The sequence below is a fragment of the Equus caballus genome, chromosome 20, assembly GCF_041296265.1.
Source record: "Equus caballus isolate H_3958 breed thoroughbred chromosome 20, TB-T2T, whole genome shotgun sequence".
NCBI lineage: Eukaryota > Metazoa > Chordata > Mammalia > Perissodactyla > Equidae > Equus > Equus caballus.
In genome coordinates, this window is record NC_091703.1 from 17,725,032 (window position 1) to 17,752,172 (window position 27,141).

Below are 27,141 nucleotides of genomic sequence, written 5' to 3' on the forward strand. Positions count from 1 at the left end.
AAAAATAGAAATACCCTATGACCCAGCCATCCCATTACTGGGTATCTATCCTAAGAACCTGAAATCAGAAATCCCAAGAGTCCCTTGCACCCCTATGTTCATCGCAGCATTATTTACAATAGCCAAGACATGGAACCAACCTACATGCCCAGAAACTGATGATTGGATAAAGAAGATATGGTATATATACACAATGGAATACTACTCAGCCATAAAAAAAGACAAAATTGGCCCATTCGCAGCAACGTGGATGGACCTCGAGGGTATTATGTTAAGTGAAATAAGCCAGTCAGAGAAAGACGAACTCTATATGACTCCACTCATAGGTGGAAGTTAATATATTGACAAGGAGATCTGATCGGTGGTTGCCAGGGAAAAGGGGGGGTGGGGGGAGGGCACAAAGGGGGAAGTGGTGTACCCACAGCATGACTAACAATAATGTACAACTGAAATCTCACAAGGTTGTAATCTATCATAACATTAATAATAAAAAAAAGAAGCATCTAACTCAAAAAAAAATTTCTCAAAAATAGAAATTAACTGAAAATAAGATAAAAAAGGGAAAAATTCAGGAAAAAGCAACTTGTTGCTCAGTTGAGCAGTCTCCCTGGTCTGCCTTTTTTGACGGATTACACCGTTTTTACTTAAATCTCTGAGAGAAATAAGCATACCCATGCTCTTTCGTTATAATGTAACAGCTCATAAAACGCATTGTCCATAAAAATGAGTTGCATGACCCATCTCGCAGCCGCTGAGCTGTTTATGATCCTAAATGTCTGGTTTTCTTCATTGTGTGGGTTTCTGTTTGTGTGACTGTCGTCTCCGAGGTCGCCCCATGACACTGAGGTCTGGTGCTGTCCCTGCCGCCTCCACTGCCCACCTGTCCTCAAGAGCTGCTTCCGTCGACTGGACGTCTCACAATCGCCCTGCAGAGTCTGAAGCACGAAAGCCAACATCTCGAGCGCACAGCCCAGGCACCGGGGGTGGAGGCGTGTGCCACGGTGTCTCAGGAAAAAATAAGAGGTCCCCGCGGGATGCTTACGAACTAATTCGGCCAGGCAGCCGGCTCTCCCCTCACTTCGTCCTGGAGAAGGCTGCCGTTTGCATCCTAGTGGTAATTTAAACGTCTCTGATTTTCCAGTTTCCAGTTACAAAAGTCCCACCGCCTCCCAGGACCTAGGTCCGCGTGATGCGATTTATTGTGGCAACAGTTCCCGGCAACTGCCCAGGTACCGAGCGCCTCCTGCCGAGCCTTTCAGCGCGGGCGGTGGGAGAGGCCGGAGGGCACGGGCGTGCGGGGCGCGGGGGCGCTGGACCGCGGGCGCCCGGCGCAGGGGCGCGGCAGGGAGCGCTCGCAGGGGCGCGCAGTGAAGCCGGGCCCGGGGAGGAGCGCGCGGCGCGCAGCATGGGCTGCGGACCTTCCCAGCCTGGTGAAGAGGCGAGACGCGTCCCCGCGCCCAAGAAGGGCTGGGAAGAGGGAGTCAAGGTAAAACAAACAAACAGAAACGGACAAACAGGCATAAAGCCTTGGGGGCGATCGGCGTGGGCTGGAGCAGGTCCCCTGGGGCTCACAGCCCGCCTAGTGGATGAGCAGTGGGGTGGGAGCAAATTTATTCAGCCGGTGTTTAACTGCTGTGTGAACCGGGACTCCTGCTGCTGTAGGACTAGCTTTGAGAGCGTTTTGTGTTTCAGGAGCCTGCGAAGGGGATCATACTCCGGGCCAGAGCCAGGAAGAATGAGATGAGCGGGGCGTTCTGCGCGGAGCTGGGGTTGGTGTTGATTCTCGAGAGGGTGGGAGTTCCTGGGAGCTGCCATATATTACTGGCTTCCGGAAAGTGGGCCCTTTGGGAATTACTTAGAGCTGGAAGAGATCTTAGAAGCGGTCTGGCTGAGTCCTCTTGCTTCCCACATGAGGACTCTAAGGCCCAAAGGGGTGGACAGCTTGTCTGAGGCCCCATACTTTGTTTAGGGGCAGAGCTGGAGATAGAATCTAATTTTCAAGTCTCATTCCCACACTCTTTCCATTCTCCCTCAAGGTTCCACCCCGTAATTATTCTGGAGACATGAAGGGGAATTTTTTCCAGGGTGGAGCATAGAGGGATGGATTGGTCCAGGCAGAAATGAGGTCCATGATTTCTTCCCATCTTCACCACCATCAAGACTCCACAAACAGAACTAGGAGACCACAAGGCTCCCTTCAAGAGGAGTTACCAAGAGATTATGTTACCATGTAAATTATCATCAAAAGCAGGATACTTTTAAAAATGAAAGGGAGCCCTATTAGTAAATTTACCCAGACATCTAATTTAAGCCCATACTGTCCACAGCAAACCAGGATTTGTGGTCACCCTTCCTAAAAGGCATCTTTGGAAGTACTGGCTAAAGAACACCCACTTTCTCTCAGCAGGCAATGTCCAAGACACTATTTGGTGTCAGTTACAGAACCTACTATGTGTGGGGCACAGCTGCTGGGCTCTCGGAGGACATCGAAAAGCAAACCAGAGGCTAGTAAAGGCTGAGACCCAGGCTTAGTACCTGTGCCCTGGGGAAAGCCTGTGCCCAGATGCCCACCCATCTTAACACTTTCTGCTGTCCATCCCAAATGCCACTGTCTGTGTTCAGGGCCCTATTCCTTCTTACTAGGTTTTTCTGCCTCCCCTGGTGCCACCCTGACCCATCTACCTCCCACACTGCCACTGTCTCCCTAAGAAATGATTCCGAGGGGTGTGCAAAACCCCTTACATTTGGTCCCTCCAGTCTCTCTAAGGTCATCCTCTCCTCTCCAGTCCCTCTTACTCGTGGACTCTTGGATCTGCCAAAGCAAGACTTGCAGTGTGGTTTTTCCAGGCTTCATCACAATCTATACCTTTCCACACACTCTTCCCTTTTTCCAGAATGCCCTCCCTGGGCCCCGTTCCCTGTTTGCGATGCTTTCCTACTCATCCTTCAGTACTGAGCCCGAACACTGTCGCTGTGATGCTCCCTTATCACATGGTCAATGTCTGTGTAAAGCTCCCTGTCCCTCCTAGATTTATGAGCTTCTTGGCAACAATGTGGTCATCTTTGTTATCACTCAGTGTTGCTTTGGACTAATATGTATGAATACATTTTTACTCCCTTTTTCCAAAAAGTATATTAGTGTGATTTAAACTATCCATTGTGCCTCACTCTTTTTTCCACAAAATCTTTATTTTAGTTTTTATTTGTTTTACTGGCATGATGACATATAAGATTTCAATAGAAGAAAATTTTCACTATTTGTTTCTCTTCTGACTGTTATCATTTGTTCCATTTCATGGTTATTACTGAAAATAATTCTTTTACTTATTAGAGAAGGAAGAAGTGCTAAAAGCAGTCCTCTCTGGATGTGAAGTACTCTGAGTCCCTCTAGGCCAGCCTCCCCCAGGCTGGGAGGGTTTCTGGTTTCTTCCTGAATGTTCTGGGTAAAATGGTCGTTGCCTCGCCCTTGGATTTTTAGACAGGTCCAGCTGGACCCTTTCTCCACTGCCCACCCCCGCCTCCCCTCCAACTCCAACCTTCCACATGACCTGCAGAGTGATCGTCCTCAGATAAAATCTGATTATGTCACTCTGCTGAAAAAAAGTTTCCAACTCATTAGGTAGCCACACAAACCAGCAGTAAAGAGTGTGGCTACCTCCATTTGATTTCTGGGTTCACTGTTTCTTGGTTGTGTAACTTTGGTCAAGTTATTTAATATCTCTGTGTCTCAGTTTCCTTATCTGTAAAATGAGGGTAATAATAATAACAGTTATTTTATAGAGTTATCATGAGGATTCAATGAATTCCATTCACGTAAAATGCTCATGCCAATGCCTGGCATAGAATGAGTGCTTAATATTAGTTATTACAATTGTTATTATTACGGTTATTTATGTAAGATAAAATTCTAAATCTTCAGCGCGCCTCACTAGCCATCCCCAAGCTGACTTCTGTCAAATTCTCCAGTTTCCTCTCTCCCCACACTCGTACTCTAGTCAAAGCCAACGACTTGTTGTTCCCCATCCCATGCTGTTTCTATCGCCAGGCCTTCGCACCTGCTGTTTCCTCTCCTTCCAGACCTTTCCTTCTCCATCGTCTTGAGCCACCGGCAAGCATGTTCTCATCTTTCGGGACCGCTCTTCCTGACGCCCTCCTTCCTCCCTGCTACTGCCGCCAAGCTGGCAGTGTCGACCTTACCCCTTCTCCCATCGTATTTCAAAACTTTCTGTTGTTTCCATGTTTGCCTCCCATCCTGAGCTGTTACCTTCTTGAGGACGGGAACGGTTTTGTGTCTTTGTATCTCCAGTGCTTACTGTAGTCCCTGATGCAGACCAGGCACTAACTAACATTTCTTGAGTGTCTGCATGCCGTCCCTCCCCGCTCCTCTGATTCCTCAGCGTCTTCTTGTCTCCTAGTCGCATAACTGAACTAATGGCATTCAGCATGGAGGAAATTCAGTACTAAAATAACCTGAAAATAGAGTCAACTCACACATATACATCTCCTTCCCCTCCCCAGCACTTGACCTTGGAAATCTCATCTGGGAAAGATATGATTGTTAATTAAACACTCTCAAACTATCAAACAGTACTGCTTTCGCTACCTTCATAAATGCACTGGGCTGAGAGTTTAGCAGTTCAGCAGCGTCTTTAAAACGAAATGAACGTGTTTGCTGGCATATTCATGTTTCTTAGCAGCACAACTTTAATATATTCTAAATCAAACTTCTTGAGATCTGCCTACAGACTTTCCCTTCACTTCTGCCTTAGTCTAAAGTGGCAGAAAAGACACTGTAATAAAATAATGCATAATAAGAAAAAAATGGGAAACTTTTCTTAGTTGGAGAAATGGTCTTCTTCTATATGGTTAACTCAAAGTTTCTTGCTTGTTATAAAAGGGGAGAGACTAGATTGGAATAAATGATCTCTAAGTATCCTTCACAGTTTTTCCCTAAACTTTGAAAATTCCTGTTTATCATCAGCAAAAAGGACTAAATTACTTCTTTGCGTTTTTTTGAGGAAGATTGGCCCTGAGCTAACATCTGTGTCCATCTTCCTCTATTTTATATGTGGGACGCCTGCCACAGCATGGCTTGATAAGCAGTGCTGGGTCCGCTCTCGGGATCCGAACCAGTGAACCCCAGGCCGCCGAAGCAGAATGTGCAAACTTAACCACTACACCACTGGGCCAGCCTCCTAAATTACTTCTTCAAGTCTGATGTTTAAAAGATCATATTTCTAAGTGCTTTTTGGAAGGTTGCTATTTATTATTACATTCATTAGAAGTAAAATTTAAAAATCAAATTTTGAAGAACAAATTCTTCCTATATGTCTACAGACATATATTTATAAAACACATCTGCCAATAATTTGATTTAAGAAGCGTTCAGCTCCAGGGAGCCTTGGCAAATGACTCCCTCCAAGCTGTTTGACAGATTTGTTTCTCAAAAGCTTTGGAACACAACATATAATACCTCCAGACCAAAAAACAAAACACAAAAAAAACCCCACAAAACCCTATCTATAGTTAAAAGTCATACCATTTTTGCAATGCTGATAATTCCCATGCATCGCTGTTAGCTTGGAATTCACAGCTTTTCAATTCTGTCTAAAATTGGTAAAATTTTATCCCCAAGACAATAAAGTATAAAATCAAATTGATACAGAATGTAGAAACACACTGAATCTGTACTTCTGCTACAACTTCATCTCAGGGAAAAAATGAAAACTTCCACCCAGCTGCCTGCTCCCTCCCCCAGTACCACTGCAGACAGACTTTTTATAGGTGTGAAAATGTAAACTCGGCATGCACAGATAAAACAAGAAAACTGTTTTGCCATATCCCCAAGAGGCGTAGATCTAATTAATTTGTAAATATCTCTGGTCTTTGAACTATGACTATCTTCAAGTCTAGATTATGAAATTGGGTTAAAATTTCCAGAATGTGGTCCACATAGATAAGATATTTGAAAGACATTCTTAGTTTTCAAAAGAGAAAATCCTTAAATTTCTGCTGCGGAAACTGAAGGCTGTATATGTTATTTTATGCTGAAAGATTGCATTTCATCTGCTACAGTTTAAGCGTTGGTCACTCACAGAGTTTGAAGGCAGACTGTATCTAAATAAGCATGAATGGGTAAAGATCCTTGCTAAGGCCTGGATTAGTGGCTTTGATGAGACAATTGGGAAATCATTCAGAGTTGTGGTATTTAAACCTATTCTTCCTTGTAGTTGACAGAATATCTTTGTGAAAAGCTACCTTTCAGACTGAAAATATCCACATTCGCTCTCAGTTCCAATGTGGGCATTTTGTTTATTGTTGTTGTTGTTAAATCAGTTAGATTTTTCAGAATCTCCAGTGGGAAACGTTAAATGACAAAGTGAGTCCCTGCATGTAACTCAGTGCTTCACTAGGTTCAAAAAATGATGGATCCGTGAAACAAAATGGACTTGTGAAAATACCTATCTTACTATCACTGCTTTGAATACTTTATTTGGGAAGAGGGGAGAGAATGCATAATGTGATTTTTACCTTCAGTTTGAACTCGGAGCCCCTAAAAGTAAGCACCAGGCCAGGTCTCTTTTCCTTCGTTACATGTAACCACCACAACAAAAAATATTTATGACATATGTCTGATATGTCTAATATAGGATGATTATTATTATAGAATAGTATAACACGTAATATGTTATATGTAAGGGCTCTTTTCCCGGGTCTGCTATACTATTTAGGGTCTGCATGGGGAGTAAATGTATCTATAAAGACAGACAGACGGAGAGAAAAAGAGCAACGCACATCGTTGCTCTCAGGCTTTCTCCTTGTGCTGATTGGTATTTCAGATCCATTGAGTTTTTGTTTGCTTTTTTGTTTGTTTGATTGTTTGTTTGTTCAGGTGGGTGATTTTTCATATTTTCCCATGTAGTTCTGAGCCACAGAACTCATTAACCGTCAGCACGATGAACCGACGTTGGTTTTGCTGGAGGGATCGTGTTATGTAAGCACGATGAGAAGGAGCTATGTAGTCTCCCTGCGAACATGCCAGAATCCCTAATTGAATTATGAGAACCTAGCTGTTGTTCTGATGGGGGTGAGGCGGCCACTGTAATCTAGCTATTGCGATTCCTACTTAGCCTCTGAGGGACTTCCACCTTTGGTGTGCTTCCAGAAAGTGGTCCATGTGCTTAGATTTTTAAAATTTGTATGATTGTCATTGTGAGAGTACTAAGAGTTTCATGCCAGTGTCCTATTTTGTATTCAGTTTTCCTAAACAGAACGTTTTCTATTTAGTTTCTAGAGTCATAATGTAGAGCCAGAGGGCTCTCCCTCCTTTAAACTGAAGCTCTGAGGGCTCTGTTATCTACCTTTCTGATATTTCTGGCCCAGCCTCTTTCCCCCATTTTTACTACCACTGTCCTAGTTCCTGTTTAGTCAAATCTCACTTAGACAATTGCAATGATTGTCACTGGCCACCCTGTTCTGTCCCTTCCTTCCTCAACTTCCGCCATTTGCACAAACCCAAGAGTGATCTTTCTAAAAACACACCTGATCGTTTTATTTTACTTCTGTGTAGAAAAATCCTACAAAATATTCCTGTTGTATTCAAAATAAAATCAAACTCCTTTACTTGTTGCAAAAGACTTCCTTTTTTCACCTCAGTACCCACCACTTTCTGCCTCCATCACTGGAATAATTCAAGTTCATGGACACAATAGTGTTTCATACCCCATCTTTGTGTGCACTTTGTCCTCTGACTAGAATGACGTTTGCTCCTTGTTCACTGGAAGCTCATTCATCCAGACCCAGTTCAAACATCTCCTCTTTCACACCTTTTTCTACCCTCAACCAGATGCGAACCTGTATCAGTAAACAGGGCTGTGCTGCAAAGAGTGGGAGTTGGAGGGTGGAGTCCTGAGGCCCTTTGAAGACTCAGGGGAGAACAAGAGCACCCCTTGGGTCAAAAAAGTGAAATGAATAGATATAAGAAGAGCCAGAAGACAGTACTCTGTAGAAGATGCATATATTCTTGCCTCTTCCAGAGACACTGAGAAGTCTTCCTCTGACAAGTGTGTCTTAGTTGGAGAAGAGATTGGCTGATAACATCTGCCAGAAGCCTTGGCTTCCATTGAACAAGAAGTAGGAAAGTTGCAACCCAGCAATGAAAGAAGGGCCAGCGTTGGGAGAGAGGGGACATGGTAGTTAGAGGGAATATGAGAAGACTTTTCTTGAACATAGTAGTATTTAAAATATGCTTCCTCTCAAAATAAATGACAGTTCTTTTTTTTAAAAGATTTGCCCTGAGCTAACATCTGTTACTAATCTTCCTTTTTTTTTTTTCCTCCCTAAAACCTCAGTACATAGTTGTATATTCTAGTCGTAGGTCCTTGTAGTTCTTCTATGTGAGCCACTGCCACAGCACGGCTACTGACAGACGAGTGGTATGGTTCTGCGCCCGGGAAACAAACCAGGGCCACTGAAGCAGAGCACGCCAAACTTTAACCACTAGGCCATCAGGGCTGGCTCTAAATGACAGTTCTTTAAATTGAATTAATTTAGTTTTGTAAAAAAGTCATTGCATTTTTTCTTATTTTTCTTCTTTTGCTGTGGAACTGTGAAAAATTTGACGTGGACCAGCGTTTTGAAGTCAGTGGTTTACCAAATCACATGTAGTTCCTTTTTACACTGTATTTTGACCTGTTACGAGCAATGGAATTGTCCTATGAAGAAATAGACATCCTGAGAAGGAGAAGGTGGGATTGTAAGTCGGTGCACGATTTACGGAGGGTCCTCTGGAAACACATATTAATATAAAATGTGCATATTCTTTGAGCCAGCACGTCCACAACTGGGAATTTATTCTCATGGATTGATTGGGTGGGGTCACACTCATGTATATGGACTAATATTATGCCAGCACTGTTCATTATAGAAAAGTCAGAAACAACCTAGATGTCCTTCAGTAGGAACTAGTGAAATAAATTGTGGTACAGTTACATAATAAGCTACAATGCAATTGTCAAATAAAGACTACTCCCCATGGTTAAAGAGAATGAGGTAGACGCACGTATATTGCCATAGGTAAATGTCTCTGATATGTTGTTAATGGAAAAAACAGGCTACAGAAATACAACATATCATTTAACGTATAACCTGATTTATTTTATTCTTTAAGCAGCTGTATTGAAATATAATCCACATATCATACAATTCACCCATTTAAAATATGCACTCACAATCATCAACACAATCTAATTTAGAACATTTTTACCCCCCCCAAAAGAAGCCACCACTCATTAGCAGCCAACCCCCATTTCCTAAGCAATCACTAAATCTACACTCTGTTTCTATCAATTTGCTTATTCCGAACATTTCATATAAACAGAGTGATCTTCGTGTCAGGCTTCTTTCACTTAGCATAATGTTTTCAAATGTCATCTGTGTTGCAATACGTATCAGTATTTCATTTCTTTTTATTACCAAATAATATTCCTTTGTGGATATATACCACATTTTATTTATCCATTCATCAGTTGATGGACGTTTGGGTTGTTTCCACTTTTTTGATGTGACAAATAATAATTACAAACATTTGTGTACAAGTTTTCGTGCGAATATTTGTTTTCATTTTGCTTGGGTATATACCTAGGAGCGCAATTTTGGGTCATATGGTAACTCTGTGTTTAACTTGTTCAGGAAGTCTCAAACACTTTTCCAAAGTGGCTGCACCATTTTACATTCCCACGGCACTGTATTAGGGTTCCAATTTCTGCACATCCCAGCCCACACTTCTTATTATGTGTCTTTTTCGTTATAGTCGTCCTGGTGGATGTGAACTGGTATCTCATGGTGGTTTTGATTTGCATCTCCCTAATGACTAATGATATTGAACATCTTTTAATGTGCTGATTGGCCAATTCCAATTTATTTTTAAAGCTTATATTTATATGAGCAAACACATCTGGGTAGTGACATAGTAACATGTTAATAGTGCTTTTGTCTAGGGAAAGGTACTTCTGATTTTCTACTGTATTTCTGTATCATTCAGGTTCTACCAAAGGAACAGAGGCAGTATGATGGCTGGCTGGCTAGACAGATAGATAGAGAGGTAGATAGATAGATGTATTACAAAGAATTGGCTTATGTAATTACGGGGGCTGGCTAGGCAAGCCCAAAATCCATACAACAGAGTAGATGGTCAGAAAGAGTAGGCTTGAGCCAGAGCTGCAGTCCACAGACAGTATTCCTTCTTCCTCAGGGACATCTCAGGTCTCCTAAAGCCTTCAACTGATTGGATGAGGCCCACCCAGATTATCAAGGATAATTTCCTTTACTTCAAGTCAACTGATTGTAGATGTTCACCACATCTACCAAATACCTTCACAGCAAAACCTAGATTAGTGTTTGATGGAATAGCTGGCTATGATAGCCTATCTCAGTTGACACATAAAGCTGATCACCGTAACTTCCTTCTGTTTTGGTTAATTATTTTTATGAGTCTGTATTACTTTCTTAATCAGCAAAAACAATAAAGGTAGTTTCATTCAAAAAAGGTTTTACATTGCAGTATCTTTACTTTTCACATTTGATGATTAAACTTGTTCGTCTTGGTATCCTCCAGAGTGCTCACCGTAAAGCTTATACCTGGTGGGTTCATATTAGATACTATATTAATTTTCTATTGCCGCTATCACAAATTAACATAAATTTAGTGGCTTATAACAACACAGCTTTATTCTCTCACAGCTTGGAAGTCAGAAGTCCAAAATCAGCTCCACTGGGACTAAAGTCAAGGTGTTGGCAGGCCTGGCTCCTTTCAGAAGCTCTGAGGAGAGAGTTCTCTTCCTCACTTTGTCCAGCTTCTAGAGCTGCATTCCTTACATTTCTGGGCTGGCGGCCTTTCTCTTCATGTGCTGGTACTCGCTTCCATCTTCACTGCTAGTACTGTAGCATCTTCAGATGTGTCTCTGCTTCTCACATCACGTCACCTTCTCCTTTTCTATAGTCAAATCTCCCCCTGCCCCCCACATATAAGGACACCTGTGATTACATTTCGAGCCCACCTCGCTAGTCCAGTATAATCTTGCCATCTCAAGGGTCCTTAATTTAATCACATCTGTGAAGTCCCCTTGGCCACATAAGCTAACACTGACAGGTTGCTGTGTACTATTCAGCCTGCCACAGGTACTAGTTGGCTAAAATATTCACAAAGCAGACCCTGCGACGCTGTTTTCATTTTCTAAGAAACCTTGTCTCACAAAGCCATTCCCTTTTCACAGGCTGATGTCGCTGTGGCTCATTCCGGGGAGGATGGCAGACCCCAAATTGAAGCTGCGCTGCCCAAGGAAACTGTGGGCAGCCCTAAAGGCCTGGAAAAACAGGCCCAGTTGGGAAGCTTACCCGGAACCATTCTAGAAAGTTCTCTGTCTCCTAGTGAAAGAAACAGAAGAGTAAATTCAGGTAACAATCCCCATTCATGTTGCTCTCCATAAAATACTGTTTCCCTGAATACGTTCTATAATTTGTGTCTGGGGACCATTTTCTCACAGCTTTGTAGGCCGGGCAGGGCTCCAAATGACAAGATGCCTATCTCTAAGACGTTAGGATTCAGCCTTAGGCCTTTGCTGTGTGAGTAAATAATACTAACCATTAATCTTCTTGTCAATGAAGTAATTAAAACCGTCTCTTTTTTTTTTTTTAAACTAAGAGCCCTTATCAGTGGTTGGGAACGGGCCCTTGGAACATTCCTTTCAACCTCTCCTATGTTAACATCTTTCCAAGGGCGAGTTCTGTGTTTGAAAAAAATAAATAAAACCTACATCAAACTATTTCCCCTGTCTCTCTCCCTCCGAAGTATCAGCAAAAACACAATCAAAGAATCTTTCAAAAACGTGAAAGAAGTAGTAATGGCCTGGTGTGCTCTTCGGAAAGTAGTTCTGGTTTTTCCTGTGCATGTTTTCACTTTACTTGAGTTACCTGAGGTTAACTTAAGAGCTCTTATTTATATTCCATCCACCGTTGAAACCATTGAACTTAACAGACTTCGAGGGCAAGAACACGGTTTATTTGGAGGGAAGGCTTTCGTTTCACCCCTCACCCCTGCAGTCTCTGCCCTGGTACAAGTTAGAATTGGAAAGTAGGTGAGTTAATAGGTGAGATTCCTTTTTGTGGACTTGTGCGGCACCCTCAAGTTATCACAAACTTCACATTCACCCTGGTCTTGTGCTTCTGATCTGGTGTAGACGTGACCTCTGAGAATGAGGTCGGAGGTAGGGGACACAGTGCAGGGATGGCCCCTCCGTCTCTCTGTGTTGGGCCAGCACAGGTATTTTTCCTCGCTGATAATTCTGTTGATGAGAATCCCTCCAAGACTGCAACACGAATGCTCGGTATCCATGGTGTCAACAGTCTACAGATTGTCAGGTGGCAGGGACCTGTGTCTGTGCCCTGGGACAGTCAGTCCTGCCTGCGGGACAGCAGTGTGAGGGGGGCCACAGGTAAGCAGGGTTGAGCTGAGAGAGAGCAGCTTGGGAGGGAGTGAACTACCAAATCAGATGTTTTCAAAATGTGGTGTAAATTAGTTTTCAGAAAAGATCTTACCACGGAAGGATTAAGAACTAGTGCCCGAGCTGTGTGCTTGTTCTCTGCCTGGTTTCTCCTCTATCTCCCAGGCCTTAGCTTCCTCCTTTCTGCATCCCTGCTTCTCACATCTACAGAGTATATCTGCTAAACATTTCAAGCTTCACATTAACATTTTCCAAGTATTTCTTTAAAAAAAAACAAAACCTTATTTTGAATAGTTTCAGATAAGAAAAGTTGCAAAAAACCAAGAATGCCTATATTCTTTCACCCAGATTCCTCAAATGTTAACATTGTACCACATTGGCACCATCGTTCTCCCTTTCCCTTCCTCCCTCCCTCCCCTCTCTCCCTCTCCCCAGTGTGTTTTTTCTGAGAGTGAGTCACAGACATAATGATACTTTACTCCTCAATACATCAGTATGTATTTCCTAAAAACAAGGACAGTCTGCAAAATCCCCCACCCTACAAGGAGCAAAATCAGGAAATTACCACTGATGGAGTACTATTATCCCTCTACAGACCACATTCCAATTTAGTCAATTGTCCCGCAAATATCCTTTATAAATTAATTTCTGCTTCAAGATCTAATCCAGAATCACATGTTTAATTTAGTTGTCATGTGGCTTTAGTCTCCTTTAATCTGGAACAATCCCTTGGCTTTTCTTTGTCTTTTATAACCTTGATATATTTGGAGATATAGGCCATTTATTTTGTAGAATGTTCCTCAATTCGGGTTTGTGTGATGTTTCCTCATGATTAGGTTCAGGTTGTGCATTTCTAGCAAGAATGCCAAAAATGATATTGTATCCTGCTTAGTACAACAAATCAGGAGGGATGTGATTTCTATGTTTGACTTATATTGTGGGGGGTTTTTTTGCCTTGCAAAAGATTTTTTTAATGTAGTAAAATTGATCAATATTTTCTTTTATTGAATCTGGATTTTGATTCATAGTTAGAAAGCCTTTCTGTACATCAGGGTTAAAGACGAATTCACCCATGTTTTCTTACATGACTTCACTTTTTACATTTTTGCTTATGAAAAATTTCTAATGGTATGAGAAAATGCTAATATAAATACTCACTACATAGGAAACAAAACTGTGTGTCCAGTATGATGTCAAATTTATAAAAAAAATTTTATACATTAGCAATAGTAATCTCTGAATGGTAAGAATATGGATATTTTTATTTTCTTTTTTACTCTTTTTTATATTTTCCAAGTTTACCATGATAACCATGTATTACTTTTATAATCAGAAAGAACTACAATGTTATTTTTAAACATTCATCCAATAGTCTTCAATGTCCCAATAAATCGTCAAAATTAGTTGAAATGACTGATATAGTCCAGGGATTTCTGCATAGGTCACCTACCGTAAATGTCAAGCCAAATACTTTGGTGGACTCAGAAAAAGATGGATCGAAATGGTTAAAATAATTTTATTATGTTAGTGACAGATGTCAACGATAACACTCTTTTTAGAAACATCCAAAGAGAGAAGTGGACCATGACCCATGGGAGCTGTTTACATGACATATTTGGGAAGGAGGACAGTGAGGTGGTGATGAACATAGGTGCTAAGGTCAAATAGACTTAGATTCAAATCCTAGTTAATTCACTTCCTAACCGTGTTACCTTGAGCAAGTTAATTAGCCTCTCTCATATAGTTTGTTTATTTATAAAATAGGGGTAATGATATCTTTCTCAGACAGTTTATGTTTGAACTACATATTATAAAGTATATAAAGTACTTAAGATAGTACCAGGTACTTAAGTGCTCAATAAATAGAAATTGTTATTATTTTGACCCTCCAGAGAAGCCCACCTTCTAACAAAAACTTATTCTAATTCCCCTGAAGAGGAGTCACCTTTAACATCTGTATTCAATTTTTCTCTGTTGTTTCAAGTTTCTATTTTACCTGGAAGACATGTTTTATGACTCTGTACCAAAATCTGCATAGAGTGCTTTCAAAGGAGTTTTAGCTCTGTTTCACACATGTCCATGGGTAGAAGAAACAGTACTAGAAAGATAATGAAATGGTAGGGAACTTGTTGGAGGCACTTGCAGTGGTCAGTTAGAGAAATCTCATAAGAGGAGGGGCAATATCCTGAAGTGAGAGACTTCTGGTCGGTGTGTGTGTGTGTGTGTGTGTGTTATCTGTCTTCTCTCTACAAATTCATGACAACTGTCTTGTTAACCAGTGCGGTTAGACATTTTCCCAGAAAGCCCCCATCCTCTAAATGGCATGGATTTGGTTACTATCAGGACTTCCTTAATGTTACAAAATAAAAGACAGCTCATTTCTGAGGACTCCATATTGCACCTTTATTTTATAATGTGAAGAGGTAAAAACAACTGCTTCTTTGCTTATTTATATAATTGGGTGATGTGTAATGAGAAGTGTCTCATTAGTGCAGCTTGTAATAGACTGTTTATCATAAACCCATAAACTGTTTCGGTGCTCATTTTTAGAATCACTAATAAAAATGTAGGTGCTCTCAGTGGACTCTAGTTCTGATTTTGTTCAAAGACTCTTTTCAAAAACTCTTACTTTTACTTATGGAGATTTAGCAGGTGGCGTAATTGTGAACTCAAGGTTGCAGAATGAGAAGTCTCTTGGCAACATCACGCTGTTTATCTTTTGTATACAAAGCATAGAAACCAAACTGCAACTCATCAGAGTCACCAAAAGGGTATCTCATTCTTAGCGGTGGTTTAGCTTCGTAATTAGTGCAGGGAAGCCGTGTAGTCATACCCAAGCGTATAAGTGTTGTTACAACAAAAAAAGTAGAACAGAAGCACATGAAAGACTTTTTGTTATGTTAATATGAGACCTGCTAAGTAAACAGTATATTATGTTGCTGTGTAATGTGTACCCTCTGTAAGAACATTAAGACTTTAAACTTCAAAGGATTTGAAGATTTATAATAGACATGGATATTTAGGTAAGAGCGTTGAAACTAAGATTTAATTAACTAGCATAATTTATAAGCATCCATTCAGCATTTGATGGATAAAATCTTCATGCTTAAATTTTGCTTTCTTTTTTCCTTTCCTTTGGAAGACCTAGTGACCAATGGATTAATCCACAGACCCCAACCCCTAGAGAGTGGAGAGCGACAAAAGTCGTCAGACATCCTGGAGGAATTAATTGTTCAAGGAATAATACAAAGCCACAGCAGAGTGTTTAGAAACGGAGAATCCTATGATGTCATGGCAAGTAATTTGTAATTAACATTATCTTATAGCTAAAAATAGCAATAGAATGTGATCATGAGTTGTTGTTTCCAGCAGGCACATTTTAGAGTCACAATACAGATTATAGCATTTATGTAAGCCAGTTTTTTCTCCCATAAATTCCCTCACCCCTCTACACACCATCCTTCTCTATGGATTCAGGAATTGCCCTAATCATTAATGATTTGCCCTAATCATTAACAATTAATGAACCCAATAAAACGTATCTTGGGTTTTCCTAAATATGAAACACAGTAAGTCCCATTGAATAACATGCCTTCGTTCTTTCAGCAATTTTTATTAAGCATTGCCTATGTACTGGGCATTGTGAGTCTAAAACTAAACTCTGACTTCTTCAATAAGAAAATAGGCCTAAATGCCAAAGCTGAAACCAATAAGCTTATACATTTATATTCACACCCTATGGTCAAACATGAGGAAATGAATGCAATAATAGAAATTGTTATACTCTTATTTTTCTTTGTTGATTTATCTTGGCTAATCTCTCATTGTTTCTCTTTAGTGTGAGCAGTATTTTTATTCTGATTTTAAATGGTTGTGGCCAAAGTCTTGAGTTCCTAATTTTTCAGTCAGTTCTGTGTAAACCTGTGAAAAGGATAGTGGGTTTTTTGTCGTTGTTTTGTTTTGTTTTCTTGTTTGTTTGTTTTTTAAACCAGCGCTCCCAGGAAGCACCAGTAGTCCTAAAGGATAGAGAGAAGAAAGAAGATGAAAAGAAGAGATAGGAAACAAAAGAAGCTTAAGGAAAAATGATTTGAAAAGAAAATAAAGAAACAGAAATGGTGGAAATAGAGACCAGAAATTACATCAAAGGCTCCTCAGTGGAACCTTATGTTGCAGAGAAAACGGTCAATGGGGAATAAAATGATTCGTTATTAAAATCAAGTTTGCCACCTAAACCCGGTCACTTACTGTTGAATAAAAGTAATTTCCTTCTCTGTGTGTAGGAAATCCTGAGAACTCATGAATAAAAGCCAAAGTGGCATTTTCTTTTGAAGAAAGAAAATAAGTCCTGCAGAAAGTATTTGGGGAAAAGAGAGGAGATTGCTAAACCTTATGAATGATATTATCAGGCTGCCAATAATAAGAAGGTGTGGGAGAAAAGGGAAGGTAAAGGTGGATTATATAATGGAAAAGATAATGCCAATATAATGACAATTTACAACTGTACAATGCTGTCAGGATACAAGGCATTTTGGAGTAGCTTATGTTATTTGAAAGCACGGGAAGAAGGATGAGTCTTTAATAAGGGAAAGGAGAAGAGAGATTTTTTCCTGGCTGTAGGTGAGTCTCTAGGGGTCAGAAAAAAAAGATGTGTCAAAAGAAAAAGACAGGAGAGCAATCTCCTCCAGAAAAGACCGTGGAAACACTCAGTAGCTAAACGATGCCTCCTTAAGGGAAATGCTATAGAACCGTGATGCTAACACCAATGGGAATAGCATTAAAACATTTCTCAGTGATTCAAACACCGGAGATGAGCGGGTTCAGACTCAGACCTTGCAAGGGCACAGGCAAGGTTAACTAACATAAGCTACATCATGAAAGAAACATATCTATTAAAAAAATGAAAACTATGGGCTTGGCTTTCAATAACATCATTAAGTGAACCAAAGATGAAGACTGTTCATATTATATAGAAATGAAATGGTTGTCAGGAGCATAGTTGGAGTGTTCTCAAAAGGATTTAAATGTGACAGGACTGCAGAGGTAGGGAAGAATAACACAGTTCTCTTCTTTTCCCTTTTTCTTATTGCTTTGGAATTGGGCCAAGATGTCCTAACATCAGCCAGACTTGCAACAGGCTGGAGCAGTACCACACAGCTGTGTGTTTCATTGCTTGGTGCAGCGGTCCTTAACCTGCTGCACATTTGAATCACCTAGGAAGGTTTCAAAAATCCCAGTGCCCAGGCCCACCTGGCACCAGTGGCTGGGGGTGGGCCCCGGCTATAGTGCTTTTGAAAGCTCCCGAGTGATTCCAGTGGGCAGCCCAGGCTGAGAACCACGCCCTGAAGTTTCAACAAACATGTACGCAAAGCCCTCAAAAAGGGTTAATGCTTTGAAATAGAAATCCCCCTTCATTGTGAAAGAGAATTCTAAAATATTCTCGAAAATCTAACATTTTCAGGTATAAGACTAAGATTACACCCAGGAAGCATATGGAAATGAAGGAGATATAATTCTTAGTGACACAGGTAGAGTCTTCGATTCAGATGGAGAACATAAGTGTGTCAGACACCAGATGTCTTGCATATTTTGGGAAAGGTTACGAGGCCAATGTGAAAAGTTGAGAATGAATATTGAAGGACTGAAAGGGGAACCATATGAACAATGGAAATATTATTAGATAGTTAATACTTTAAACTATTAATACTTAATAATATTTTTTTTAGAAAAAAACCCAGATGATAAAATTGGCTAAAAAACAAACCAGAGAGTCAAGGGAAATAAAAAAGGGATGGTCAAAAAAGGAATGTTAGTGTCAGCAGTTATTACAGTGTGATGAATTCAATCAGGCATGTAAATGCTATTTCTTCATTCGTACAAAAAAGTCTTTTGAATAAAATATTTTCGGGAAAAATAGAATAATAAATGTGAGAACACTTTAAAACAAGACTTCTTATGTAGACCAATAGTATGCTTAAATACAAGAGAATTTTAGACGCAGATCTGTCTCCTTCTTAACCAGGCTGTTATCTTTAATTCAGTTATCTTTTAGAGTGAAATATAATAAAGGATGCTGAAAAGTGGAGGTCTTTCATTCATCTTCTGAATCAGGGGACTCTCCTGTGAGCTACTCTCCCTAAAGGTCCATGGCGGTGTCTGTGTCCACCATAGGGCCTCCCTTCATCTTTTTTCTTGACATTCATCATTTGCTTGTTGGCCAGTACTACAGCAATTCTGTAGTGCCCTCAGGATAACCTGCTTTGAAGCATATTCATACTGTTCATAACATAGATGTTATGCTCACTCAGAAAGAATTATAATGATATGTAAGAAATATAATATTAAGAAGCTAAATATCAGACTAAGTGAGTTTTTCAGTGTATTTTAAAACATTCTAATGAGACTTAAGTGGCTGTATTATAAGCGTGCGTTGGTTTTATGTACACATGTAAATATGTGTATGGATTGGTATAGATCTCTTTAGGGAGATGTGATTGTCTCTCATTTATCCACATAAGTATTACCCACTTTAGGTGTCTTTTATCCCAAACTCATTTCTCCCTGCCTCTTAGTGTGTCTGGGTCTCCCTACATAAGACTCTGAATTCTCTATTGACTCCTCCTGTCTCTGGTCAAAGTTTATTCCCTTCTCCAGGTGACTTCTGTACTTGGTAACCTTTAGCGTAGTTAAGGAGTTTATTCGCATTGCATCAGAGTCTCTAACATTATTTGTTGAACCTCATGGGGAGTTGTTTAAGGAGGAGGAAGTTGACTGGAAAGATTAAATAATGCCAGTTAACACCCAGAGTGACCTTCCCCAGGAGGTCTAACAGTGACAGAGCAGGAATGGCACATGTCTTGTGAGAAGCTTTGGCCTATTCTATGCAAGACTCTGGTAAGGGAGCATAGCCAAGGTAGGTTCATCTGTTGGTCAATAGTTAATTAGGAAAAGCTCTGAGGAATATGCAGTGGATGCAAGAAGTAATGTATGCAAGTTGGGTTGGCTAGAAACAGGACCCAAATCTTATCACAGCATCTTTGGGCATGGCAGTGCTTTGATGGTGTTCTTAAAGAATATAATTGAACTAGTAACTTCTATAGGTCTTAAAGTTGATGTTTTTTTCTTTTTTGAGTTTCTATGGGTAGCACCTCTCTAAGTATAATGTGATCATTGTTACCATTTTTAAGTGGCAGCAGTTGGTAAATCCTGACTTCATAAAATCCAGTGGTAAACAATACCATGTCTTTCCTCAGATCTTTCAATGCTTTTCCTTAAAATGTCAGACTCAAGAAAGGATGAGGGCTACACAGGTAGGATTAACTTCCGCAAGGGGGAGAAAGTTCATCATGTCATAGGCATTGCTTTGAGATGAAGCCAGAGGAAGAGTCCACCCAAACCGGAAATCCCAAGTTCTCTCAGAACTGCTGATCTCATCATTTTAGCCAGGGTTCAGAGTTCTTTGTGAAAGCCTAACTGAGCCTTTCTTTACTGGATCTTGAATTACCATTTCGTTTTCTTTTAGCCCTCTATGAGTGAACTTCCCTAAAAAACGCTTTTCATTCTAATTTCACAGTATCTCTAATTGAGCCACCATAGCAAGTATGTCCCTCTTTTCAGCAGATGGCTTGGGCCAGCAGGAAACCCGAGAGCCAATTGTCATAAAAATAATGCAGTGATGGGGGAGGGGGAAGTTGCTTTGACAAACATCCCACAGTTTTCATGTAGTGAACAACTTCTTGCCGCGTAACACTGTCTGATGGCTCTAACTGAGCCAAAACTTCAATAAATGTTTTCCCTTTCAAAGACTTTTTAAGAATTAGACCTTAAAGCGGGAAGGAACCTTAGCAGTCCTCAGTCCCCTCACTACTTTTACATTTGAGGAAACTGCCTCCGCAGTGAAGAGGGGCCTTGTCTCAGGTCACATGGTGATATTAGTGGTAGACCCAGGGTGGAAGCCACCCGCCTGCTGGCCTCGAGATCTGACTCTCATCTCTCCCCTTCATGACAAATAGCGTATGTTGGTTATAATTCTGTGTGCTGTCACTGAATAAAGTCACTGCTTTCACTGAATGAAAAGTAATTACCATGTGCTGAGTGGCTGCTATGTATGTACATCCTCTCTTTTTCTTTAAACAATGCTGTGAAAGAAGTATTGTTAAACCTATGTTACATATAAGGAAAACAAGGCCTCCAGAGTTTAAGAACTCACGCAGAGCCACACCGTGGCTGAGCCAGGATTCAAACCCGGGTCTGGCGGAGACTAGCTCTGGTGCCTTTTTGCGCTGTGCTAAACTGCGTTGCTTCGTTTGATTTATACTCTCAGTACCTGCAGTACTGTAGTATGAAGAGACAGTCTTTTAGACATCACAATGGATCTCAATAGCTCCTCTGTCTTTAAAAGTCTTTGGAGAAATTTTCTAGAACAATATTCAGTTCATTTGATAATGAAGCCTTGAAGCTGGTTAAGACCTTCCCCAGTTGTAATAAATCTATATACACTGCCCTAGAAAGATGTCCATATTAAATTAAGTGAAGCAAGCAAATTACAGAGCAGTATATGCAGTATAATCCCATTTATGTTTGGTTGAACATCATAGATGTACTGCACATATATATGTATAGAAATATATGTGCATAGAGAATTCTGGAAAGACACTCACCAAACTCTTGAAAATGGTTCATGCTGAGTGAGACTAAGGGCCAGGTGGTTAAACAGATCATTAGGAGATTATTTATATATCATTTAAATTTTTCACAGCCAATGTATATTACCAAAAAAACCCTAATTTTTAAAAAGAAAGACATGCAAATTAAAACTTTCTTTATAAACCCTTTGCAACAATTTTACTTTTTCTATAATTAGAAATTATAATCAGAAAGCCGTTAATACTGCTTTGAACTGTGTAAAGGGTAGGCAATTATATGAAACAGTGTGGGTTTTTTCTGCTGTCATGAAAACATTTGCAAAGCCCAGCACAGAGTTGCTGCGTGAGTAATTGTTAATTCTTTCTTCCACGAGACCAAAAGTACTAAAAACTAATGGCGATCTCAAATGAAAGTCATCTGTAGCTTGTGGAATATTATAAAATCGTTGGGTTTAACTCTTTACCTTGAACTACAAATTTGTCGCTCATTCGCCACCTTTTTCCCTCTTGTATTTGTTCTCAAGGTTTTTTTCCTTCTCATGAGTCTTCTTGCGGTTTCAGGACATTGTTGCATTCTTTTGTGTTTTTTTGGTAATAGCTTGTTTTTTTTTTCTAGACATCTAATAGGTTTTTTTCTTTAGGAATTAATTCTGTTGTTACTAGGAAATAGATCTTCAGGAATTAGTTCTGTCATTACCAGCTTTCGCATTGTTGGGGTTTTTTTGTTGTTTTTGTTTTGTTTTTTTTTAAAGATTTTATTTTTTTCCTTTTTCTCCCCAAAGCCCCCCGGTACACAGTTGTATATTCTTAGTTGTGGGTCCTTCTAGTTGTGGCATGTGGGATGCCGCCTCAGCATGGCCAGATGAGTGGTGCCATGTCCGCACCCAGGATTCGAACTGACGAAACACTGGGTCGCCGCAGCAGAGCGCGCCAACCCAACCACTCTGGGTCACAGGGCCATCCTGCGCATTGTTGTTTTTTAAACTTGCCCCTGGAAAGTTTAGACTTTTAGGGTTTACACTTTAAACTGTGTTTATTCTGCCTCTCCCCTTTCTCCTCTGCCAGGGAATATGTTTGTTTCTCCATTTTAAAAAGTGTCCTCCTCCAGGTGAACGCAACTGAGAAGTCGCTGAGAAAGCCCCCAGCCAGGCTGGAAAAACTCGAGATCAGAAAGGAAGTAAAAGATTTCCCAGTGAAGGACATGGAAGAGAAGATGCCAGCGGTGGAGGAGTGCAGGAAGGTACCGGAGCTCTCGCACGAGGCATGTCTGCCATCTGAAAGGAACTCACAAGGAGTCAGCTTTTCCTATCAGCAGCTTTTAGACAAATTGCATGGATTTGTATTAAATATTTTAATGATCTGTATGCTTCTTATGCTGTATGTTTAATTTTTTAAAATTCTCTTTGTGTGGTGAAGAAATGAAACAATATCTTGAAGTTGGCTGAATTAGTTTCATCCATATAGCCTAAGGAAGCAATACCCAATTCTCAGAATTCAGTAAAGCATGGAGTTTTCTTTATATGAAAAAAGAAAAGCTTCAGTTGGGGCTCGGGGTGGGAGGAGGTGTGGGGTGGAGGATGGGAGTTGAGAGGAGGCTGAGCAGAGCATCAGACAAGAACCGCAGCATTTGCACACGTGGTCCCCATAACCCTGTGTCAACCGTTCTCCCAGGAACCAGCCTCGGCAGCTTTGATCTGACAGCCTTCGTTTCCATCCCTCTGCTTGGCCCTTCAGAGAGCAAGGACTAGAGTATAAACTCCATGAGGGCGGGGAGAGTGTCTGTCTTCTTCAACAGTCATTCCTCAACCTGTGTTTGTTGTGACCGAATAAGGAAATAGAGAAGCCATACATGTTAATGACAGGCAATCTTAGTGAGAAGTTGGAAATGTTATTTGGGCTCTTTTTCATTCTTTAATACTGCTTTTCAGACTAAAGAAGAAGAATTAAGGAAAAGGCTACGGAGTGACCGACTTTTGCCCCCAGCCAGTCATTCAGCTTCAGCTGAATTGGGTAGGGCCAAGGTTCCATTTACCAAACTGCTTACCCCTGGGAGTTCTGCTGTGTTTGAACCATCTGACCTGCAAGAAGGAAAGCTACTGAAGAGGAAGAAGAGTAAGAGTGATGCAACCTCAAGTGATAGAAACTACGATTATGAAGGTATTGGGGTCGTGGAGTCAGACATGTCCTACAACCAAGCGGATGACATATTCTAATGAGCTATCTTATGAGTTTCGTGAACAGGCATCCATTCTCCCCAGTTGTGACATTTGTAGTGTGTCTCATGTTTTTCTTTGACTGCCTGAGCTCACCCCACTGAGTTTAGGATTGATTGTGTGAGCTCCATGGGTGGGAGGTTAGTTGAGTAAATTAAATGGCTGTGCTAGCTAAAAAAGGGAAGATGTGTCTGGTTTCGCTATTATATAGTTGGCATTCTCCTCGAGTGTGGCTTCAAATATTGTGAAGATGTCTATAATTTGTGAGTCCTTCCAGCTTACATTAATGTGTTTGTGCCAAATGAAATCCTTCTTTTTCGTTCCTGCCTCTTCCCTATGTCCACCCTCTGAGGGTGCTTTAAGACAAAAATGTATGGATTTGTATTAAGTATTTTAATGATCTGTTTGCTTCTTATGCTGTATGTTTTTTTTTAATTATTCTCTTTGTATTGTGAAGGATCAAAGCAATATCTGGAAGCTGGTTGAATTATATATTATATATATAGGTTAAGGAAGCAATATCCAATTCACAGAATTAAGTAAAATATGGAGTTTTCTTCATATGAAAAGAGAAAAGCTTCTGTTGGGGCTCGGGGTGGGAGGAGGTGCGGGGGAGTGGGGAAGCTGAGAGGAAGCCTTAACAGAAGCGCCTGCCTTCCCTGCGGGCACTAATTGAGGAGTTTGCTGGCCCTCCTCTTGGTGGAATTATACTTTGCTTCTTCTCTCTCCCTCACCACCCACATCCAATCAACTATCAAGTCCTATAAGCCTACATTCTAAGGATCTCTTGTATCCATTTTCATACTTTTCCCCTGTCACTATCTAGTTTAGACCATTCTACCATCTTTCAACTTACAATAATCTTCTCCATATTTATACAACAGTCAGTCTTCTGCTTAAAACTCTTTCTTGGCCCCAACTTATGGTCAAGATAAAGTCCGGACTCCTTTTTGTGACTGGAAAGGATCTCAGCTTTCACAATTCACTCATGCTGAGCTTCCAGTTCCTCAAACTTGGCACACTTTTCCTAGCCTCTGGGTCTTTGCACATGCTCTTCCCTCCTTCCTCTCTCCCCTTTTCCTGACTTTACTTGACTAATGCCTTCTTGTTGTTTATGTCTGCACTCAGACACTACTTCCTCCAAGCCTCCTGGTCTGGGCTGGTGCTCCTCTCTCATAGTTGCCTTTTGGCCCTGCACTGCTGCTCATCTTTGTGCTTACCCCCTTCTGTAGGAATTGCCTGAAACATTTCCGTTTTCACCACTAGATATTTCAGTTCTGACAGGTCAGAGGACGGGTCTGTCGTGAGCATGGGTGTACCTCAGTCAAAGTACCTTGGAAAGTGAATGGCTCATAATAAGTGCTGTGTAACTATTTCTTTCATGGATGTATCAATATACTCGTACATCTTCCAGAAGTAGGAGGACAGCCCCAGGAGATGGTTTGTTTTCCTGGGAACCAGTGGCTGGGAGTGGTGATGATTTGAGTTGCGGACCACTCGGCACCTCCTGTTTACACATCCCCTTCAGGATGTTGCAAATGGCGGCTTGTGTTCCTATAGCCTGTAGGACTGAGGACTCCTGCAACCAGTGAGGTACCGTGGTGGTGGTGGAGGGGGACTTTTTCAAAACTCATTCCAGAACCCAAACCTGTAAGAGTCAGAGTCTACTGCTTATAGCGTGACCTAGAAAGTCCTGCAGGCTCTCTGTGTCTGCATTACCTTATATGTCAATTTGGGACAGCGACCTTCACGCAGTTGTACCAAATGAAATAATGCGTTTAAAAGTACTGTGTAAACTAGAATACACTCTAATATTTATAGAATATTATTTCTGTAAAATCCCATGTGAGCAGCATGCTGTTTTCATCTGTCCCTGTGAGGATAAGCTCGTGGTAGCACGTGCCAATCTTATAAAATATTCGAGTAGCTAAAATGATTGTACTAGGACATTTAGGAAGGGATTGGGGTGTCATTCAGATCTCGACAAATAAAATTTAAGTACCTAAAAATACATTCAATGCAAATTTATAGTATCTTGTAAGTTAAATCCTCAAATTTGCTAAATACCCAAATAATCTTTTCTCTTGAAATCTTATGCTCTTGCCTATGCTGTTTATGGCGGCTTAGATGACATGTCTGTAGAGTTAGAATATATACAGTATAGATGTGAACATTATCATTGATACCCTGGCTTGAAAACCTCTCTGCATATATAGAGTTAAACATGCCAAGGACTAACGCCCTCTAAATGACAAGCTGTGTATTTTCTTTCTTTTTATTTTTTATTGCGGTAACACTGGTTTATAACATTATATAAATTTCAGGTGTACATCATTATATTTTGATTTCTGTGTAGATTACAGCATGTTCACCACCCAAAGACTAATTGCCATCCATCACCACACACATGTGCCCAATCACCCCTGTCGCCCTCCTCCCTCCCCGCTGCCCCTCTGGTAACCACCAACCCAATCAGTTTCTGTGGTTGTAGCTGTGTATTTTCTTAGTGAGACCATCCACTTTCGCAGGATGAGAAGAGAAAAGATGAAAATGTGGCCCACCTAGATACCCGGAACTGCTCTAAAACTCTAGATTACTGCTCACAAAACTATCTAAGGGTTTAGGGATGAGGAAACGGAGGCTCAGAGACTCCAGGCACATCCCACCTTCTCAGAGCTGCCAGCTTCACCCGCGATAGAGCATGGGTTTGAACCTGCTCTGCCTCCAGTGTTGACCCGTTCCCTGCAACACTTTTTTTTTTTTAACTTCAAATATAAATGCGACTTTTTTCCATGATCATCTTTCCTTTTTTTTTTTTTTTAGGATAGTTTATACTGAAGAGTAATGGAAAAGAAAGATTGAGATTTCTAAAATAGAGCCTCTGGGATCATGTTAATTTTATGTATTGAAATAACATAATTGGTTTTTCCATTCTTAAAACATAAAAGTTTTGAACAACCACCAGGGTATTTGAACTAAAATCAAATCACAACCTTCAGGAAGTTATGAACCAGGAAGACAAGATTAAGTAAACATCTCTATAATCATTTTAACTGGGGTCAACTTAAAAATGTCTGTACACATTTCTTGTGAAAGATGACCTTTCTCTGTCTAAAGATACTTTGACATCTAGTAAATTGTCTAGTTTTTTTGGGGGAAAAACATTATGGATAACTTATACTTAAAATGCTATTTAAAAGGTGTATTTTTAAATATTTCACATATATTTAAAGTAATACACGTAAGATTCTTATGTCAGTAAAAGTAATTTTGTATCGGGGGACAAAAATAGAATTTATCAGAGTGTTGCTATAGCGACTACCAGTAATTTCTGACTGTGCTTATTTCTGTGTTTGTTATTCCATTATCAGTAAATAGCTGGTATTTAAAGGAGTAATTATATGGTAAATACTGCATTCTAAAGATGTGCAATGCTACGGCGTGTCAGTGGATAGATCACTTTGGTGCCCATATAACCTGTGTACATAGTGCCTTCTTGTAAGACGGTAGAATTTACGTCTCGGGCAGGTCAATAAAGGGCATTATTTTAAAATAAACTATGGGAGACAACAGTTATGGTCTCTCTGTGTCACTTGTATTTGCTTTTTAAAAACAATAGCTGCCTCTTTGTTATTTTTTTTTAATTGCATAAGTAATATGTAACAGGAAACACTGAAAAACATATGCAAAAATTACCTGGGACTCAACGTTTTTCCCTCCCACTAAGATAAGTGCTAGAAAATGCTATACATACTTTAATACTTTTTCCTCACAAAAATGGACTCA

At 40.5% G+C, this 27,141-nt stretch overlaps 1 protein-coding gene across 2 annotated transcripts; it reads left to right on the forward strand.

The window, feature by feature from the left end:
* Positions 1-1,235: 1,235 nt before the first annotated feature.
* Positions 1,236-26,927, forward strand: STMND1 (stathmin domain containing 1). 2 transcript variants are annotated; one of them, XM_023624483.2, is made up of 5 exons: positions 1,236-1,486; positions 11,274-11,454; positions 15,643-15,794; positions 22,251-22,403; positions 23,071-26,927. In XM_023624483.2, the coding sequence occupies exons 1-5, from the start codon at positions 1,406-1,408 to the stop codon at positions 23,353-23,355; spliced, it is 852 nt and encodes a 283-aa protein (XP_023480251.1). In that variant the 5' UTR covers positions 1,236-1,405; the 3' UTR covers positions 23,356-26,927. The 2 variants fall into 2 exon arrangements, with proteins under 2 accessions (XP_023480251.1, XP_003363789.1); XM_003363741.5 differs by having other exon boundaries at positions 1,265-1,486; positions 22,251-22,382.
* The last annotated feature ends 214 nt before the right edge of the window (positions 26,928-27,141 follow it).

Excerpts from the sequence above, each read along its gene's own strand:
- STMND1 (XM_023624483.2), top strand. The coding sequence starts at position 1,406 with ATGGGCTGCGGACCTTCCCAGCCTGGTGAAGAGGCGAGACGCGTCCCC. Across the intron at positions 11,455-15,642 it reads AAACAGAAGAGTAAATTCAG|ACCTAGTGACCAATGGATTA; the intron begins GTAACAATCCCC and ends TTCCTTTGGAAG. Across the intron at positions 22,404-23,070 it reads TACCGGAGCTCTCGCACGAG|ACTAAAGAAGAAGAATTAAG; the intron begins GCATGTCTGCCA and ends ACTGCTTTTCAG.